This window comes from Seriola lalandi, unplaced genomic scaffold (assembly GCF_002814215.2).
Source record: "Seriola lalandi dorsalis isolate HSWRI2012SDOR001 ecotype SW California unplaced genomic scaffold, Sedor1 jcf7180002054281, whole genome shotgun sequence".
Lineage (NCBI taxonomy): Eukaryota > Metazoa > Chordata > Actinopteri > Carangiformes > Carangidae > Seriola > Seriola lalandi.
Window position 1 is genome coordinate 690985 of NW_019524834.1, and position 19228 is coordinate 710212.

Sequence of the window (19228 nt, forward strand, 5' to 3'; positions counted from 1 at the left end):
CTCGGATCTGAGACCCAAGGCAGGGAGCGCGGAGCAGTTTCACATGGTTATTGAAGGTGTGAACACACTGTCACTGAACGAGCTGGGTGACTTTAACCACACAGAGGCTGCAACATCGCAGTTTGTCTAATTGTCTGGATATGAGGCTGCACTTTAGTTGAAACAATCTAAATGTTAGTAAAGGGATTCGTTATACTTAAAGGGGCACTCCAATAATTTGACACGTCAGTTAACTTCTCCTCAGCCTGTGAAAACTGTTGTATAATGTCTTCTGTGGCTTTGCCAGTCTCATTCTCTTATTATTTTCTTTATTAATTTTGATCATTTTTTACAGAATAATCAATTGTTTGCCTATAAAATGTAAAATAATATAGGGAAGAATTCCTGTCACAGTTTGACATCCACAAAATGTTTGTTTTGTCTGACCTCCACTCAATAACTCAGACACTGGTCAAAATAGTTTACAGGTTTTTTTGGAGGTATATGCAAAAACTCAGGATATGTCAGCCACTGAAGCATCAATTGTGAAACTTATTTTTTAATCTGTCCTACATGAGTCCAATAAAGAGTTGAGAGCATATAATTCCTCAGAATGTAAACTTGTTCACGTGGTTTATTTACAAAAAACGATATGTGAAAGTGACCGTTCACATCCATCAACACTATAACTGGAGGAAGAAAAGCAAACATATTATCAGTCATGTCTATGTTACAAAAATATTGACCTATTTACTATTTTACAGTATCTACAGCATATTTATCACTTAAACATTCCTCGTCTTAACTTGTTCCGTGTTATCAAGATTGTCTTCAATGTGCAACATAATCACTTTTGACACTTCACACCTCAAATTTTACACACAAAAGCTTCATAACACCAGCTGCTAGATCAGTGGTACAGTTTATGTCCACCTACATGTGAAGATGTGAGACAATCTCAAGGCAGAGCAGAGGCTCACTTTGATTCACTTTGCTCCACGATAATAAGTCAATGCTCCTCGACGTTTGAACTTCATTCAATTTCACCTTCTGGGCCAGTGAGTTCACATTATGTGTTTGTGTGTCTGTCTGTGTCTGTGTCTGTGTGTGTCTGTATCTCTCTATGCCTTTGCTCTTGCACTTTGCGTTTCCTCAGCAGTGCTTTTGTTTGCTTGTATGTACATATTCCGTTTGGATGCTTTGACGAGGGGCTTTGAGGTCAGCGGCAGGCATTTCAAAATGTGTGTGTGTGTGTGTGTGTGGGCGAGTGAGAGCTGGTGAGTAATCTGAAACGGGATCTGGCTGCGGCTGTTGTTGAGTCCAGGGTGGTTCAAGGGTGGAACATGAGCCAAAGTAGTCCATGTCATCCTGGAAAGAGAGCAGGAAGAGGAACACAGACACGCAGTGATTAGTAACGTATCTACCCAGAGCCAGCCAGGGGCCGACTTAAAACAGGATAGTCTTGTCTACATCAAAGAACTCGTGCTATCTCTTGTCTCTTTTACCAGCTGCTCTTCATGGACACACACACAGAGCAATGTTCCAGTCCTTAAAAAGGACATCCGAGATTATTATTGGGTTTCCTTTGCAGGAAAATTACATGCAGTAGTTTGAGAGAAGTTGAATCTTCTTTCACAGACTCAGTCTCTTAAAGTTTGTAGGAATGAGTAAAATACAGTGCAATTTTTAAATGGTAACTTTCAGCCAGACTTTAGTATTGAATTAATCTAAACGTATCTATGTTTTCTGCAGTGGGAGAGGCCATGTGATTTCTTCTTGGCACTTCAAATAAATAATAAAGATATTGAGGATCATTTGGCATTTTTCTTTGAGGCAACTAATCCTAAATGACAAGGGAGTGTCTTAATGCACCAACAGAAACATTTATGAGTAACACTGACTTACAACCTATTATGTGATTTCTGTTGTGCATGAAAGAGCTGTAGGGACTCACCTTCCTAAGTTGGTGGTTGCTGTTTGGGAAGAAGTGCATCTGTTGCAGCTTCACTGTAGCTCTGTGACGTCCTCTCAGGTGAATTCTCCCTTGATCTGCATCCTTCTTCTTCCTCGTCACCCTCACAATCCTCTTCCTCTTCCACCTTCATTCTTTCTGCAAGCTCTGAGCTCCCCATCATCCCACCAGCCTCTGCAGAGACAGACTCTGGATGTCCTTCCAGCTGCATCGGAGTACCCTCCTCATCCAGGTGTGTATTTCTGGGGTAGCATATTATAGAAAGGTGTGGTTATTATCACCCTGAATCTCTGTTCACAGCCACACCCTGTGGTGTTTTATTTATGAAAGATATCTCTGGTTGTTCCCAGCACTTCAAAGACTTCAAAGTCATTACGCACGTTAAATTATGTCTACAGCACCTTGAACAGCAACAGAAATGAGAACACTGCCCCTGAGGCAGAAGGACAGCCGTTATGTGTTTTCCTGCCTATTGTTCCCTGGTTCTCTAGATGTGCTAACCAGTAGCTGATGGGGAATGACACTGTGTCAAGTTCTTTTACCATCAGTTTTTTCAAGTATGGACCTTACTTTACATGATTTATTGTGTACAATGTAATAACCTGCTATGAACTACTGTAAATATAGTTGAACAGCTGGTTTACTGGAATTGTAATTACATTACAGAGGCACGAAAGTGTTTGTATGATTGTATTTTTATAGTGTTTGTTGGAAGGTTAATGTTTGAGCAGAGCATGGTCCAGAGTTTCCAGTTTCCCTCTGGGCTGAAAAATGTTTGCAGTCATGGTCGCCTGGCCGTTTGAACACAGGTGTTCACCACACAGTTCAGTAATAATGTAGTACATGCAATATGGAGTTTATCAACAGCTGTTCATCCATCTTTCTCCATTCGATTTCGCCATCCAAATATTGATGAAAGATATTACCACATGAAAAAATGACAATTTAATGTCATTTTGTTCCTGGTGGGGATAAATTTGCTGCAGAGTTTTCTCCTTACCCGTCACTGAGGCTCGTCTGGGACTGGAAGGGACTGTTGTCCTGGCTGCGGCCCAGACTGCTGCTCTCCTCACAGCACAGAGATGGGATCAGGTGGACTGGACCTGAACATCATACACATAAGTCTTAATACATTCTCCTCAACATCTGAAGTCCTTGTTTAAATCTAAAGGGATGTTAAGGCAACATGGCAGTGAACTGCTGAATTCAGAATACAGCACTTATCCTTATAGTCAAAAGTGATTGTGATTGTGGCTTTATGAGCAGTTTGCGTGAATTTTAAAGTGTCTAAAAAAAACAGCTGCAGCATAAAATCTTGTTGATCTGAACTTACCGCAGGTGTGTCCGGGACCCAGGTGACACTGGCAGCAGGGTCTCTGGGGGAAGTCATGTAGCCAGCGAGGGTCCAGGCAGGAAAGCTCTGCCCCACTGTACGGACAGTCCTGTGACCTCAGAGAGGCTGTTGAGGAAACATGTTGGAGGACAGTCAGCCACGGAGACATACAACAACTCTTGGCCCAGTACAGCACAGACCTACTGGTACCACTTTAATAATAATAAGGTATCCCTCACAAAAGCCTTATAAATGAATGGAATTAACAGCACTAAGCCATTAAAGCAACTTCTCAATTGCACCGTTGTGAAAAATTTCCTTGAGTGTTTGAACTGCATGACTACCAAATGCATTTATCAACAACCTTTTAGGCATTTAGTAATGGCTTCAGTAGCAAAGAAAAGGGATAAACAACCCAACATTTATATTTAGTGATGCTTATAGCTGAGCTTTTATGTATTAGTAAATGCTTTATTAACTATTAATAAATCCATTAGTTACAGCTTGTAAACCCTTTGTCTTATTGGAAGGTGGTACCCTTCTACTTTTGCCACACTCCTACTAAGAATAATAACAGAAACCAGTCTGGAAGGGGATTTTCTTGCAGAGCTCCGGACTATCTGACTAAACTTACACGCTCTTGTATGAGTTGGGCAATGCCTCACAACCCTCGGGTCCATGAGGCCGATTAAAATTCCTTTGTATAATTTAAAAAACAACTGTGTTAGCATTTTGTAGCAGCTTGGGTGAAGGGTGGGGTGCGTGTTTGGACTGAGTGGAACTACTGACAAAATATTTAACTCATGCATTCACTTTACACACACTATAAAAACATAACTGGTAACGCCTTGGTAACTTGTACCATGCTCTTTGTTTTAGGTGAGTTTACCAGGGAAAAATGATGTCATTAATTCTTTGCCCTGGGATGTTTCACACACTCAAACATTTTTGGCCTGAAGAATGCTGCTCATTTTACAAGTTCCCACAAATATGCAACATCAGGGTTTAATAAGGCTTAACACGGGACATGACAGATGAACTGGCTCTCTGTCTGTGTAGATGTGTAGTTAACAAAAGAACATTGAAATCATGCTCACCTATATATACTCTTCTTTATAAATTCTATATAATTGCTTTATATATTCAGCTCTTGCACTTCACTCATTAAATGTACAGTTAAAAGCATTGAAGCCTCTGCAGAGGACTAAAAAACCAACAAAGAAAATGTGCTTCAAACGGCGGCTTCCATGCAGCTGCCTGCTCAGCACACCTCAAAGCACACAGGTGAATAGCACAAGTGATATAATCCAGATAACTTATCACCACCTTATCTTCACTGTTTGGTATTTCTAATGATGTTGTATAAGAAAGTAAATTTTGGAATATATAGTCATGAGCTTTTCCTTTATTTTGGAAGTCTTGACCAGAGTACAAATTGTACTGGGAATCCACTGGCACCTGGGGAGGACTGTTCAAAGTTCAATGCTCACTGCATAGAACCACATGCAAACCTGGCTTGTGGAAAAGAAAACTGTGTCTATAGAAAGCAGTCATAGTGGGGCATGAAAAGTCTTTTTGGCCCTAAAATATGAACCTATGTTTAGGCCTCTGCTCTGGTTTTAAAACTTCCTGCTCTGATTCATCTAATCACTGCTGAATCAAAATCCCAGCTCTTGTGCCTCTCCTTTGTCTTAATTGTCTTAATTCTACAAAATCTTTCTCAGATTTAAATGTTTTGTTGAACACAGTGCTTCCAGGTGTTGTGACTCACCACTGGGCTTCTTCTCCAGCAGCTGTCTCTTGCAGTAGATGACACACAGGACCAGCAGGGCCAGCAGCACAGTGGCCAGAGCGCTGCAGATGACCGCGGCCAGGGCCATGTCCCGTGGGCTGGTCACCACTGAGGGCAGCGGCACCAGGTTCACTCGCCCACTGCCTGTGGACAGAGAGGAATGTGAAGTACAGATAAACATTAAGGTATGAAATGTTCACAGTTTCTTTGATTGATAAACCATATAACAGTAGACGTTAGCAGCTTATAGCAAAGTGATGAGTAGAATCAATATAAGACTAAACTTATTTGAGGGTTTTAGACACAACAACTAATCTCTTGTGAGGTGCAGGCAAGATACGAGTGTATATGTGACGGCGAGCAACAGTCAGGAATGTATTTATGCTTCTGTGTGTTATTGTGTCTGTGGTGGTGAGTTGTGTGCACATGTACTGATTTCACGATTAAGCCGCTGGTACGGTTCTTATCCTGCCTGAGGGGAACCGTGATGTCACTGTTTGCCCTGCCTTCAGGACCCATCACACACTCTCTCATGTAAAGACTTCTGGCCCCAAGAATGCTGCTCATTATACAAGTTCCCACAAATACAGAACATCAGTGTTTAATACAGCTTAACGCTTAATATCACAATGTAAGACAGATGAACTGGCAGTGTTGTTTGAAAATTTTGGCTTCTGTTACATGTAATTATCCTTTCAAACACTCATCAGAGATGAAGACACAATCTGTGATCCAAATGTAAACTAAGAGCAGCACAACATGACAAAGGTAATAAAATCACAATCAGGTGATACATACTCAGGAGAAAGGTGTTAGTGTTGGAGAGAAATCACTAGTGTGTTGAATGAATAGAATATTGCATTTCCTGATTGGTGATGTCTAGTTTAAAATTAAAACAGCTACACTTTCTGGTTCTGTAGAAATATGGTGGCATCGTATGGATAAGAAACAAGTTTTTTTCTGACTGCAGGCTGAGACTGAACCATTACATTAAGATAACATTTTGACATGGAGAAATGAATTATAAAAATTCTAAACTATTATTATGTGCAGCAGCACATTGCCAATCCTCCGCAGCTATTATTACAGAAGTTATATCAAAGAAACAGTAGCCTGCGACTATCCCAACATTGTGTGTGATGACTGAGACATTGGAGAGCTGTGATACATCAGCGAGAGAGCTGCATATTCCACATGACAACAACCCCAGCTCTTTGGTTTGTAGCTTTAAGAGGGAGTTGGAGAAAAAAAGAGTAGCATGCCTGAATTCTCAAACTGAGTGACATTTCTCTCTGAGGCCATGTACGTGTAATTGTCTCTGATCATTATCGGCAATCAAACATAATTTGCCTCAATCATCAATGTGTGATAGAGACGGTGCAGGTTAATACAGAGCAAACAGTGAAAGTATGCTGTACTGACACTGTGAAACAGAGTGACCAGTTGACAAAATGCAGGGAAAAAAATAATTGTGAGAGAATGTTTTATGATTATGGCAAATATAATGAATGACTTTTTCAATGAGCCCTGCTGTTTGCGTTTCAGTATATTAATCATGGGAACTGGTTTCAACCTTTTCACATCCAGGAGCTCTTTGTTATGCAATGTAAACATTTTTTTATCCAGCCATGATAGGGGATAAGGGTATTTTAACATTCCTTCTTAGAGAGAAAAAAAAGAGGAAAAACTCAAAGCAGCTCTCCAAAACTTGGTTTGACCCAGAGGGCAAAGTAAAGGAACATTGTGGTGTACGCACTGAAAAGTAAATACTGTCAACAACATGACTTATTACCTGTTATTAAAAAATATTGCCATTCCAGTACCAGATCTTAAAAACTGTTACAAGAGCCAACAGCAAGAATCATTGCAGCTGCTCTAAATAATTTGAAGTTTATATAAGGGTATTTGTACTAAAAGGCTCGGTGTTCAATGAAGCTGACAAGTTTTTATTTGGATGTAATCCCACTGGTCATGTTGAGCAACAAAGTATCACCTGTGGAGTCATATATGATCACTAAATCACATTCAGTGGTATTCTCTTAAAAATAATATTACATTGTATATAGAAAATATATTTATTTTTTAAAAACAGTGTAAAAACAGTAAAACCACCAGATTTTCGATTTGAGTTTGTCAAAGCAGCAATCCCTATGTAATTTTCATATACACAAACTTCACTGTATTGTTAATTTACAGATGTAACATCTGACCATCATGTTTACATTTGGTTTTCATTGTCAGGGTCAAATTGAATTCATCCGAGTTGAGCATCATCTGCCCGGCAATACAAAGGCAGTCTGTTATCAGAGGCCCAGCAGCTGCAGCAAACACAGATAAACACTGGTCCATTGAGGAGAGCTCACCTGCTGATATTATCTTCACACAAACCAGACCAATAAACCACAGCCTTTCACAGACTCCCTGCCTGTTGACTTTATGGAACACCACATACTCCAAATAAAAGAAGCACTTCTTTACGCCTCTGAAGGATCTTTGACTGTGGTCTGTAAAAAACCCTTTCAAGAGGTTCTTTGGCAGAACTGAGCACTGTCTTATCCAGAACTCTCAATAACAGAAAATAATGTAGTATTCTTCAGTGTACACAGCTAAGAGCAGTGAAAACAATGACCTCTATTTCATGCAAAGACATTTACAATGGTTTACTCCTGAATTTATAAATCTATACCAAGAGCCTTGGATTGAGCATTTTTACTAAGTTGTCACATGAGATGCAATGACATGACATAAACACAAAAATGAACTGTTGATCACTTTCCTCTGGCTTTCAAAGATATGGAAATGTAACAGCTTTACTGCCAATTTGATTTGATGCAATTTCAGACAGAATATGAAATTTATGAGAGTTTTAATTCAAGGAGATGTCCATTTTATCATCTGTTATTCCCTCAAATCTTTGATCATAAGTTCAGTTTCTTCTATTATTTTGAGAGCATTCACATGGATGTCTGGTCTAGAATAGCTTCACCAGATTCAAATATATTCTATATATTCTACTTATGTATGTATATATATATATATATATATATATATGTGTATATATATATATATATATAAATAAATAAAGAGTTTTCTTGTTTCTAACTTTTAGGGTCTATGACTTATTGTACTGGTGCAATTGAAGCTTGAAGCAGGTACAACTGACAACTTATTGAATCACCATTTTGCATTATTTCAAATAAAAAATTGGATGTCTCCAAAAGTGCAACCCCCAAGATGCTGTGATTTTACGATTATCACTTCTTGTAATGTGGCAACACCAAATATCATTACTGCTGTGGGGCTGTGTTTTGATAATTGCATGATAAATTGATTAGGACAGCAGTGAGGATAAACCATCATCATTTCAGCTGTTGACCTTTAAGTGACTTTGGTGAACATGCTTTTGAATATTGAAAGGCTCTGGTTTGAACTGCTGGCAGGCAATAGTAGTTAGGAATGTTTCCTGTTCCTTGCCAGCCCAATGTGTTTTGCGCCGTTTGTGGTGAGAGCTGATTGCATACAGCTTTGAAGTCAGTGAGGATGCCGCAAGAGCGAATACGTTACACGATGGAGCAGTGAGGTTATCAGGAGGGACAGAGGTTTGTTGGATCATGTTTCTTTTGGCTAGTCCTCACTAGGAGCTCTGCTGTATCTAAAAAGCATGTAAAACTGCTCTCCAGAATTTGCTCCATTTCTTGAAATATTTCACTTGAGAAAGCTGCGATAGCCTGCCTAAGATATCAAGGATAACTGATGTCTTATGGCTGCATTTCAAACCTACACCATTGTTTCTCTTTACACTGACCCAGGAGATAAGATGACTATCTCACTTCTGTGTTTCTCTGGTTGGAAATATTAGTAATGGCAAGAAAGGGATAAGCTACAAAGAGCAGATAGTATTCTTTTCTACTTGTGTGAGTGCCACTGTGCATGGGTGTGTGCATGTATCTGTCTGCATGCCTGTATGTGTTAGTATGGCCTCATCAGCTCTCTGTGATCTACCGTGACAGTGAAAAACTCAAGCAGATGAAACACATTAAAGAGGCTAAAGGAATCCATAAAACACAATCTCGTTTTTACTCCACTCCAAAAAGCCACTAGGGGAAAGGGAGGAGAAGAGAGGAGGGGTGGTTTAAGATTTACAGTCCACCCCAGACGGTGACTGCCTCCCCTGCACAGCTGCACCGTTGCCCCGGGCCAGTGTGGCCTATTAGAATGATCTGCCCTTTAAGTTTTCCCCCCCCGCCTCAAGATAACACTGGAGGGAGGGAGCAAGACTTTCAAACATTTGGAAATGCTCCACTGAGAGTCCCTGTAGGAGCTAACTACCAGCTATGTTCTCAGACACAATGGCCATTTTGTTTCACAGGCCTCCTCCAGTATCAAAACGGGAAGCTGCACAGATGGAAAAATGAGCAGAGGGAGGCCGATTGTCCCAAGGCTGGTGTTCATTACAAAAACAGTAATGCCGCTTGCAACAATATACATATGAAAAGAAATCAAGACTGAGAAAGACACTACAATAAAAACCAAACAAACAGTAGATGGTTTGATGAAATCATATATCATCTTTACATTTAGGGCCTGTAAACAAGGAGCAAACTAGTTTTTTTTAGTTGTCCGATAGCCCAGAGCTGTCTCCATTTATTTAACACAGGGGTGCTAACCCTGGCTCGGTCTGCTCTGATGCTCATGCTGCCAAAAGCCTCCACAGAAACAGCTGCAGCCTCCTCTGCCATCAGGAAGTCACACTCAATTACCAAAGGTATAAGTTCAGTCGCCTGTTGGTTTTATGTGGAAACCTGAAATCATAAGGTTCTACTTAACTACTTATAATGGCCGGAAGAAAGATGTTAATTGGATGTGTAGTCCACTGGAATGTGAGCCCTGTTTTGTGAACGTATTGTAACACACCTCGTGCCTCCTTTTAGCATAACGGACCTGTACAAAAGGTAATAAATTATGCTGCTTGAACCAACACACTCCCTGATGTGTTTACTCTGGTACTTAATCACAAACATGTAGAACAGTGCAGCAGTTCATGACATGCTACTGAGATTTTGTCTGGAAAAATCAATGGAGGTTTTGTCCAAGGAAGTTTGTTCATTTAATCCAAATTGAGTGCTGAAAATGAGTGACGTGTTCTGAGCTAATATAATCCAGTGTTGGCAAATCCACTATTATGATAATGGTATCCATTTCAGCTTTTCAACTGCTCAGCTTATAAATCCAAGCATTTATTTTCACATACAGCATAGCTGCTTGGCTCAGTGAGACTTAGTGAATGAACTATGGCTTGCTCCACCCTTTAAAGGCTGTGGTTCTGGTTACTCCAAGGACCTTGTGCTGGCATGTTGTGTGTGTATAGGCTTTGTTGTGGCACTGCTGCTTGAGTTTTGGTTCTAGTAGCACTTGGCTAGGGTTTCAATAGTGTGGTGGTGTTTGCTTTTACACAACAGTATCCCTGTTGTTTCATCTTAAAACATCACCTATTGTGGATTGGGATGAATAGCCTATATTCATGAGAACATTTAACAAAATGTGCCAGTGATGTCTGGCCAACATTTAGAAGAGGTAAAAGAAAGGAAAGGTGCTTACAGTGAGGCTCATAAGGAGGCGGAGGGTCCCCACAGGGTATACACTCCATGTCTTGGAAACCACTTAGTTTTGTTTTCCTGTAATATCTGTTGAAGACACAAAATTACATGTTTTAACCTTCAAAACTGTCATGAGCAGCAAACATATACACTCTGATAATGGTTTGTTGTAACATGTTTCTCTTCTTCGTCAGGCTATTCTTGTAAAATAATTTTCATAATTAACACAAGTGTCTGGTGTCTGGTGCATTTGTGTCTCTCCTCTCACCCCGGCAGACAGTCACCACACACAGCGTTGCTGGTGGTAGAGCAGTTGCCCTTCTGGAAGCGGTTGATGAGTCCACAGTCCAAGCAGGGCTTGCACTTCTGCAGGCTCCGGTCCTCTTTGAAGCGACTGCTCCGGCAGGGCACGCACCGGGCATCCTCTCCATAACCAAAGCCACATTCCTGGGGGGATTAACGGGAGAAATACACCGGGTAAGAGGTGGGGTCGGTGGTTTGGGTGATGTGCAGCTGGTGAAAAGGGGGCTTGAATGTGGACTACCGGGGGTCTGGAATTAAAGAATGATATTGGCTCGAAGGATCAGAAGAGAACAATGGCCTGCCTCTTTTGAGAGTCCATTTTACACTGGCAATAATCTCCCTGACTCTCTCTGTATGAATGAGCAGCCTTCCGCTGCAAGACCCAGAAAGGCCAGGCATTTGAATAATAAAGGCCCTGGAGGACACCCACTGTTGTATTATTGCAAGTTTATTGCTGTGTTTTTGTGTGACTCCCTCTCCAAGCAGACTCAGTGAGTGTCCCGTTGATTGAGAGGCCAGCAAGCAAAGGAAACGCTTCAGGAAGGGGGTAAGGATTATGGAGAGGTATATGGAGAAAATAAGATGAATACTCTTTTGTGTTCAACAATTGAAAGTTCACTTAAAAAGCACAGCTTCAGACTACCGTGTGAGTGATCTAATTCTAAACAACCTTTTGAGATTTTGTTCACCTGGACCAATCAAAATCTGAATTCTGACCGATATTTTTAAGAACATGAAATATAAGATGAATGTACTCTTTTCTATGACTAAAGACAGAAGATCAAGTCTATATCATGTTTGGTTGTATGAGTTTTACATATTTCAGAGTCAGATTAAGTCAGCAAAATTACATTTTTTTGGTGACAGGAACTCAATCCTGACACTGAATTAACCACAAATCATTTAATTTATTTAATTATAATCATTATTCCACCTGCTCATCTCCATCTGCCAATGTTAATCTTGTTATGTCTCTTTTCTAATTGGATCTCTGTCACTGTCACATCCCCTAGAATTATATTGGAAGGTTGGTGACCTCAATGACAAACTGACATTTACATGACAGCTGATATTACTGTACACCACACTGAGTGAGAAGACCCTGCAGGGATGACATCATACATTGATCATTCATTATCAGCTCCACAGCAGCTGCCCTCCTGTTGTCCAGTGTTGCCACACTGCAATCCAAAGCCAGGAGGATAGAAGGGGAAGGGGTGGGGTTGCTCATATATCATTAAAGTGAAGGTCAGCTTCAAACAGGGCTTCTCTCTTCTCTTCTCTCTTCGCCCGTGTCCCATTTCACTGCCTGGGCATGCAGTCCTGCTGGAATGTGGGCACAAGAGTCTGATATGGGGGTTGGGTTTGGGGAAGCAGGCTGGCTGGCAAGGAATTAAAAGGGAGGTTAGAGGCAAAGATGTGATCGTGTGATGGCACCGCACAGTCGGGCTAGAAGATGAGGAATTCAGTCGTTCCAGCCAAACACATGTGAGCCTGACACTGAACCCTTGGGCCAGGCCAGGCCGAGGTGGACCGTCTAGGGCTGGACTTTTGCAGCTGTTGTTATGAACTCTCCATATAAGGCTTTGCTCTTCAGCAGGGCAGGGTGAACAGTGGAGGTGGTGGGGGGCAGAGAAACACAGAGAAAGAGAGGGGGGGGGGTGATGAGTGATAAAAGAGGGGAAAGTCAAAATAAAGAAGACTTGGAGTTGCAAGCCATTATCTTGCCCCTCTCAAGAAAAAGAATCAGACTAAGGCAGGGGAGGCAGATAAACTGTCACAGCACTAAACCCTGAAAATGAACTAGTCGTTAAGAAAGTGTAGTAGGTCTAGCCACACAAGGTACCTCATATTGATTCTGTTACCCTCTTCCACATTAAGGAAGAGGCCCAGGGACGATTCATTCCCACTAAGCCCAGGACTGGCACAAGCTCTGTCCATGGGGCACCACATGGCAGGATGGGGACTGATGCCACATACACATGAGCAGATCAGAGCACTGAAACAAAAGGAAAATGGAGCCAACTTCTGCCCCTCTGATCCAGGCCATACGGAACATCAAGGAGTGATCTCTTTCTTCTTTTATCTCCCCTAACAAAGCTCCACAGAGCGAACACCCTGCACTGACTCAGACTCGTTTAGCAGCTAAAAGAAAGACTATACTCTGTGGTAATCCGTGATGCTGAAGTTATCATTATATGGATAGGTGAGTACACAATGTATAAGCCTTTTCCAACAATAAATTACCATAAAGAAGCCAACCAGTATCAACAAAAGAATACATATTCAATCTGTTAAACCTCCCTGAAAAGACCATATTTTCAGGGTGTGTACATGGCTCAAAATACCACAAAACACACATAAAAACGGAGGTTAGAAGTTAATTCCCCATTATACATCTGCTGACAGCTGAGAGAAAATATTTTTATGTTTCTCTTCAGGTACAATTTATGATTTTTTGTGTCAACTACTCAAATGTACAAGATAAGATTGGGGAGAACTCTACCAAGGATGTAGCCAAGAATAAGAACTGCATGAAAAAAATATCATGAACAAAAATTAACAGCAGTCCCTCAAATTTTAGAATTAACTTTAAGGTGGTTTCACCTCAGAGCAATTAAAAAAAAGCGGATGCTTAAAGACCCTGTTTCCCTATCCTATCTCCTGATCTAGTTTGGGTGAGATTGCCAAGTATAACAGCCGTGTGGAGTGGAGAGAGGGGGTGAGCTGGCTGGGACCTGAAGCATGTTCAGACGCAGAGATATTTTTGAGATTAGGAGGGAATCACAAGGGGGGCAGTCAGTCATCTGATCTGGTAATGAAACAATGCAGAAAATAGTTCGTTAGAGAAGAGTTCTGTGTGGGACAAAACACACTTTTACGCCCTTGTTTTCCTCGCTCTATTACACTTTCTGAAACTTTTGTTTCTGCCTGACTTCTTTAGAAAAGAATAACATAGCTGATGTCTGACCACTGTGATTTTGACCCTTCTGCTGAGAATGCACTATTATAACTGTGACTCTCTCTTTAGCCAGTACCATTCAGAAGTCCTTTGCCCTGGGAGTGTGGCTGAAGGAAATGTTACACTCTTGCTACATACTACAAGATGTTGACACATCAAAGTTGTGTTCCTGCCTTTTTTGCCACTGGCTGTTTTCCAGCATGCACTGGAAAGCGATTCCCCCCTTCTCCTTCATGCAACGTAAGAGACTAAGTTACTTACAATGAATGAACCCTAGAATGAAATATGTTTGAGATGAAAACAATAACTGGTTTTAATGGACGTTCCCTCTGTGTGGGTGGTTCTTTTAGCTACAGTTAGTGTGGAGGGGCTAATTGATGTTTGTCAGCCTGCCTCAGAGCAGCTTCCAGAGGCAAACTGGGCCACATTCCTCTGGGATCTCTATGGCAGCTGCACAGAGGGACTCCAAAAGTCTGCTTCCCTCCCAACACTCGGTCGTGCCTTTCAGAATATGGACAGACTGTCTTGGTTACACAGAGCTCAGATCAGAAGTTGTTTCTCTGGGAAACTTTCTCTGAGTGCAGGCATAGGTCTCCAATGTGAGCCGGCATCCCGCTACCTTCAGAGAAAGAATGAGGCAGCCAATTATTAACTAGGACCCCAGGGTGGCTAGCAGCATTCATGCCTGTTGAGCTGGCAGAGGAACATGAGGACTACTGAAGCGTACTACCAACCACAGAGTACATGTCTGTGTGTACTGAGATTAAAGGCAACTGGGCTTAAATGCATGTGTGCAACAGATGTCAAGGGTGACACAGAGTTTTCTCATCAGTACTCAAAGATGTAGTGGAGTGTAAACCCACCCAAAGTCAATTTATCAGCCATTTTATGTGCTGAATATTGTTCATTTAAGGTTATCATTACTTTTTATGATATAAAAGTATACTTTACAGTATAATAAAATAAACTGAAACTAAGTTATTAGGGCAAAAATCTGTCTCTGGAGACATTTTGCAAACAGTTGAGTCTATCTTCTATTCTTCGGCCCAATCAGTATCTTTGATTTTATAATAGAATGTAACAGGTATACGTCGTGTGTATATCATATGCACCAGGTTTATTAGGTTCACCTAATTAGTCTAGTCTCAGTCCTGCAATAAATCCTACATTCATGAAGGTTATAATGTTCAGTTTTAGAAATAATGAGATTCAACTATCTGCACTTTGACCGAGTAGAATTGTCTCAGTATTTTACTTAATAATAGTCTGCAAAGCTGCTTATGGCAGAAAATGACTAGTTGAGATGGAGGGTTTTTGCAGTGTATCACCAATTACTGTTAACCCCAGAAAAGTAGGAGTTTCTTAATGTTAGTGTTTGCCACAAAATGACAGGTGATTATAGTTTACTCACCTTTACATCACTGCCTACACTTGCAAAAGTAGGTGCATAGCTGCTGCCATAGAGGAAAGCCTTTGCTTACCAACCTTAACTGACACTATTGAAGCCTGTTTGTACAAAGCACACAAAAACCTGTGGCTAAGGTGGTGGAAAAAACTGTATTCCCAGCCGAGAGAGCAGCAAGCATAGGCATGGCTAGCTTCAAACAGTGAAGACAATAAGTTGGACAGGGTGCAATAGAGAAAAACAATGGAAGCCATTCAGCTGCAGAAGGTCAAAAGTATGGGTGTGACTGATTAAAGAAGGGTCGGTGTTCTACAAAAGCTAATAACAGCTTGGCTGTTCTCTACATGAAAGAGAGGAAGTGATAAATAATGTCGGTTCCCTGGATAAGATACACTTTTCTAAACAGTGATGTCCATTCTTTTCATGAACTCAACAGTTTTCCTTTTTTTGTGGGGATTTTTTTTACCAAAGGAATAATCCATCCAACTTTTTTTTCATCTTAAGGAAGTTGATTCAGCTGACCTGTTGTAGATCCCTTGTGTTACTACACATTCCATTTCCCAAATAAACAAGTGACAATACTTTTTCCTTTTAGGGGCTATGTGGAAAATGCTCCTGAGTGAACACAGCACTTTAGATCAATCTTCTTAAAACAAAATATTCAGTTCATACAGGTGAGGTGATAAACAGAATAAGTCCAAAACAATTTTGTTCCAACCTTTGAAAGCTCCTGTCCTGCATCACACTGCTTGCAGGGTTTGCAGTTCCCAAACCGGTCCTTGTACTCCTGTTCTCTGCATTCTCTGGTCTCCTCCTCTGCCTTCACATGAATCTAAGAGGGACAGTCATTTGGTGAAAGTTAGAGATTCCTGTATTTCATCACCACTTCTATCCATAACAGATACAGGAACAGCATCTCAGTCAAAAGCAACAATAAGGAGATCATTAAAAGCAGATACGAGAATCTCGATAGCAAACACAATCAATCAGGATAGTGAAGAGGATGAAGGTAAAATGATCCACAGGGCGTCACCAGCAAGGGCTTTGCAGATCCCACAGAATTACCCAGGCATGCAGCACAGTTCAAGTGCATGTCTGTAATTTAGGCAAAAACTAAAAACTTTGAGTCGTCGCATAAATGGCTACATTTTTGATGAGATTAGAAGGAGTAATTTGATTTTTAAAAATCTTAATGCAACACCCACTTGCAAGCTTCTTTTTTTTTTTTTTGAGATTTCCATCGCATCTCACCCTAGCACATGAGATTTACTCAGTGGTATTGTAGAATCTGTGATCTGAATCTGAATCTGGAGAAACTGTACTATGTGCTTCCTTGTACAATACACAAAAACTGTAACAGATGAGCTATACACCTATTAACACAATTTGGGTAAACAAAAGGTTGTTAAAAAAAACACTTGTGTTCAAAATGCATCATATAATGAAACACTTACCAGAGTTGAATATATGACATGCACAGTTAGTAAAAGTGAGAAGGTGTACTGAAGCACCCAGACCATTTTGATGGGCAACTTGCTGTTTGCAGCTGAAAAAAGACACAACAATAAAAGATTGAGCTTAAGTATATTATTACACAGTTTCTTCTCTATAGTACACACTTAATAATTTATTAAGAATAAAAACATATTTGGTTGGGTCAAATTTCCTGTGGTGACAAAATTTTTCTATAATGATTATTAACACCAAGACACCCAGAATATTTCCATTAGCAGACGTTAAAACATGGACTCTTGGGTTTGAATATTTCACTGGATGTAAACATCCTATAGTTTGTGCCAATGATGAATGATAACAAGCATATACAAAATATATATGACACAGTCATGCAGTGTGGAATATGATGATATTCTCAGCCTGAAAAGTGTTTTCTGGATTTAAACACATTTTAAAACTTTTTTTTCGAATAAAGCAGGTGTGGGCTATGAAGCACTGATTAAACAATAACCACATGCGCGTCCAAACTGTAGCAGAGTGAATTGATGTTTTTTGATTAAAATCAGTCAGCAGCTGCGACAGTACAGCCCTCAGCTTGAAGCTCACTGAGCTTCCATAGCTCTACACGGGGAAAACTTCAGTGTTCTCATGGGACCATTACATAAAAATGTCTCAAAAATCCATCATATTGTCCCAATGTAACCAACATCATAACTAAAAGTAAAAAAAAAAATATCCATACATTACGTGTAAAGCGACTACGAGAATCTGTACGCACCAACTCTTGACTTTAAATCGACAATATCGCTTCTGTTTATTTTGTGGTGTATAATATATAATTGTGGTCTATAATAAGACTATAATGCTTAAAATATTCATTTCGGGACTATAGTTTTGTTGTTCTTATGTCTTACTGAAATCCCAAATGAACCTAATGCTCGCTCCGTATCGTCTGTCGTTAAGTGCATAAACTGTGAATGTCCAAAACTAATGAGAAACTAGCTTACCTGCTAGAAAAGGAGCCTGTTGATCAAAGTATTGCTTCTTAAGAGTCGAAAGCAGACCGGCGAGAGGTGTGGTGGTGTGTTTCCCGCACCGGTCTGCTCACCATGTCAGCGCTGCTGCCCCAGCCCAGTACAACACAACACAGAGCCGCCGCCGCAGCAGCAGCAGCAGACCGAGGACAAACCCAGCGCCGAGATCAAAGGCGGGTACAAAGAGAGAGAAAAGGGGGGGTGGTTTATGGATCTGAAGCGCATGTATCTGATCTGTGATCAGCCTGCCTACATCAGAGACCTGGTCCCACACAGAGCTAAACACACACACACCGCTCACTGAGCTCAGTCCATTGAAGTAGTTACAGTGTGACCGACAACAGGGTTTCCAGTCAGCTGGTTTATTATGAGAGACGATGTGGAAACGATGCAGTAGGTTTTTTTTTTTTAAGTGTTGAAAAAGAAGAGGACGAGTTACTCCGTTTTGAAAGCCTCTGTCTCTCCCAATGTGTGTGTGTGTGTGTGTGTGTGTGTGTGTGTGTGCGTGCGTGTGTGTGCGTGTGTGTGTGTGTGTGTGTGTGTCAAGGGCGTAGGTTTGGTCTCACCATTGGTATGGAGAGAGAGAGAGATTGGCTTTTTAATTCCGTCAACCGAACGGTTTGTTAATATATAAGATCTGAATTTACATTGAGGAGTGCACATATGCAAATGTAATATATGTAAATGTGTTGAAATTCCATATGAAATATATGTACATATGGAGTAAAATCATATATATATTTTAGGTATAGCCTATATATGTAAAAATTACATATGAAACCAGTTAGAAATTGGAACAATATCATACATTGATATTTCGACCTAATAGAAACATGAATTTTAGTATGTCTATTTATATGATTGACATATGTTATATAATAAATATATATCCATCCCCAAGCCTGTCAGTATGTTCATATTAAATTTGTAAATATAATAGATATTTTGGTAATCATGTTGTTCTGCTAAAGTTACAATTTACTATGAGTATTTCTTATATGTTATACACTTATATCTTCATATAGCCATATGATGTACTGTATATATGTCATAATAATATGTATTCTTACACGGGACATATATGGTAACATGATTTTTGATATAGGGGCATATATGTCATGTTTAAATCATAGTATAGTAAGGAATAAAAACGTCATAGTAAAGGAAGTTCTCAAACATGTATTAATAAAATGTCACAGATGTGCAAGATGTGAAAAAGCGACATAGTATAGTAAGGCATAAAACGTCATAGAAAAGACAAAGTATAGAAAGGCATGAAAACGACATAGTACAATAAGGCATAAAGACGTTATAGTATAGTAAGGCATAAAAAGTCATGAAAACAACATAGTATAGTATGGCATAAAAACGACATAGTACAATAAGGCATAAAAAG

At 40.3% G+C, this 19228-nt stretch overlaps 1 protein-coding gene across 1 annotated transcript; it reads right to left on the minus strand.

Moving 5' to 3' along the window:
* Positions 1 to 583: 583 nt before the first annotated feature.
* tnfrsf19 (tumor necrosis factor receptor superfamily, member 19) lies at positions 584 to 18078 on the minus strand. The gene is made up of 10 exons (XM_023405624.2): positions 17806 to 18078; positions 16798 to 16889; positions 16062 to 16175; positions 10942 to 11120; positions 10675 to 10760; positions 5056 to 5220; positions 3285 to 3410; positions 2952 to 3054; positions 1934 to 2193; positions 584 to 1347 (listed from the first exon to the last, which is right to left on the minus strand). Exons 2-9 carry the CDS (start codon positions 16861 to 16863, stop codon positions 1938 to 1940), a joined length of 1095 nt encoding a protein of 364 aa, XP_023261392.1. The 5' UTR covers positions 16864 to 16889; positions 17806 to 18078; the 3' UTR covers positions 584 to 1347; positions 1934 to 1937.
* Between the last annotated feature and the right edge of the window lie 1150 nt (positions 18079 to 19228).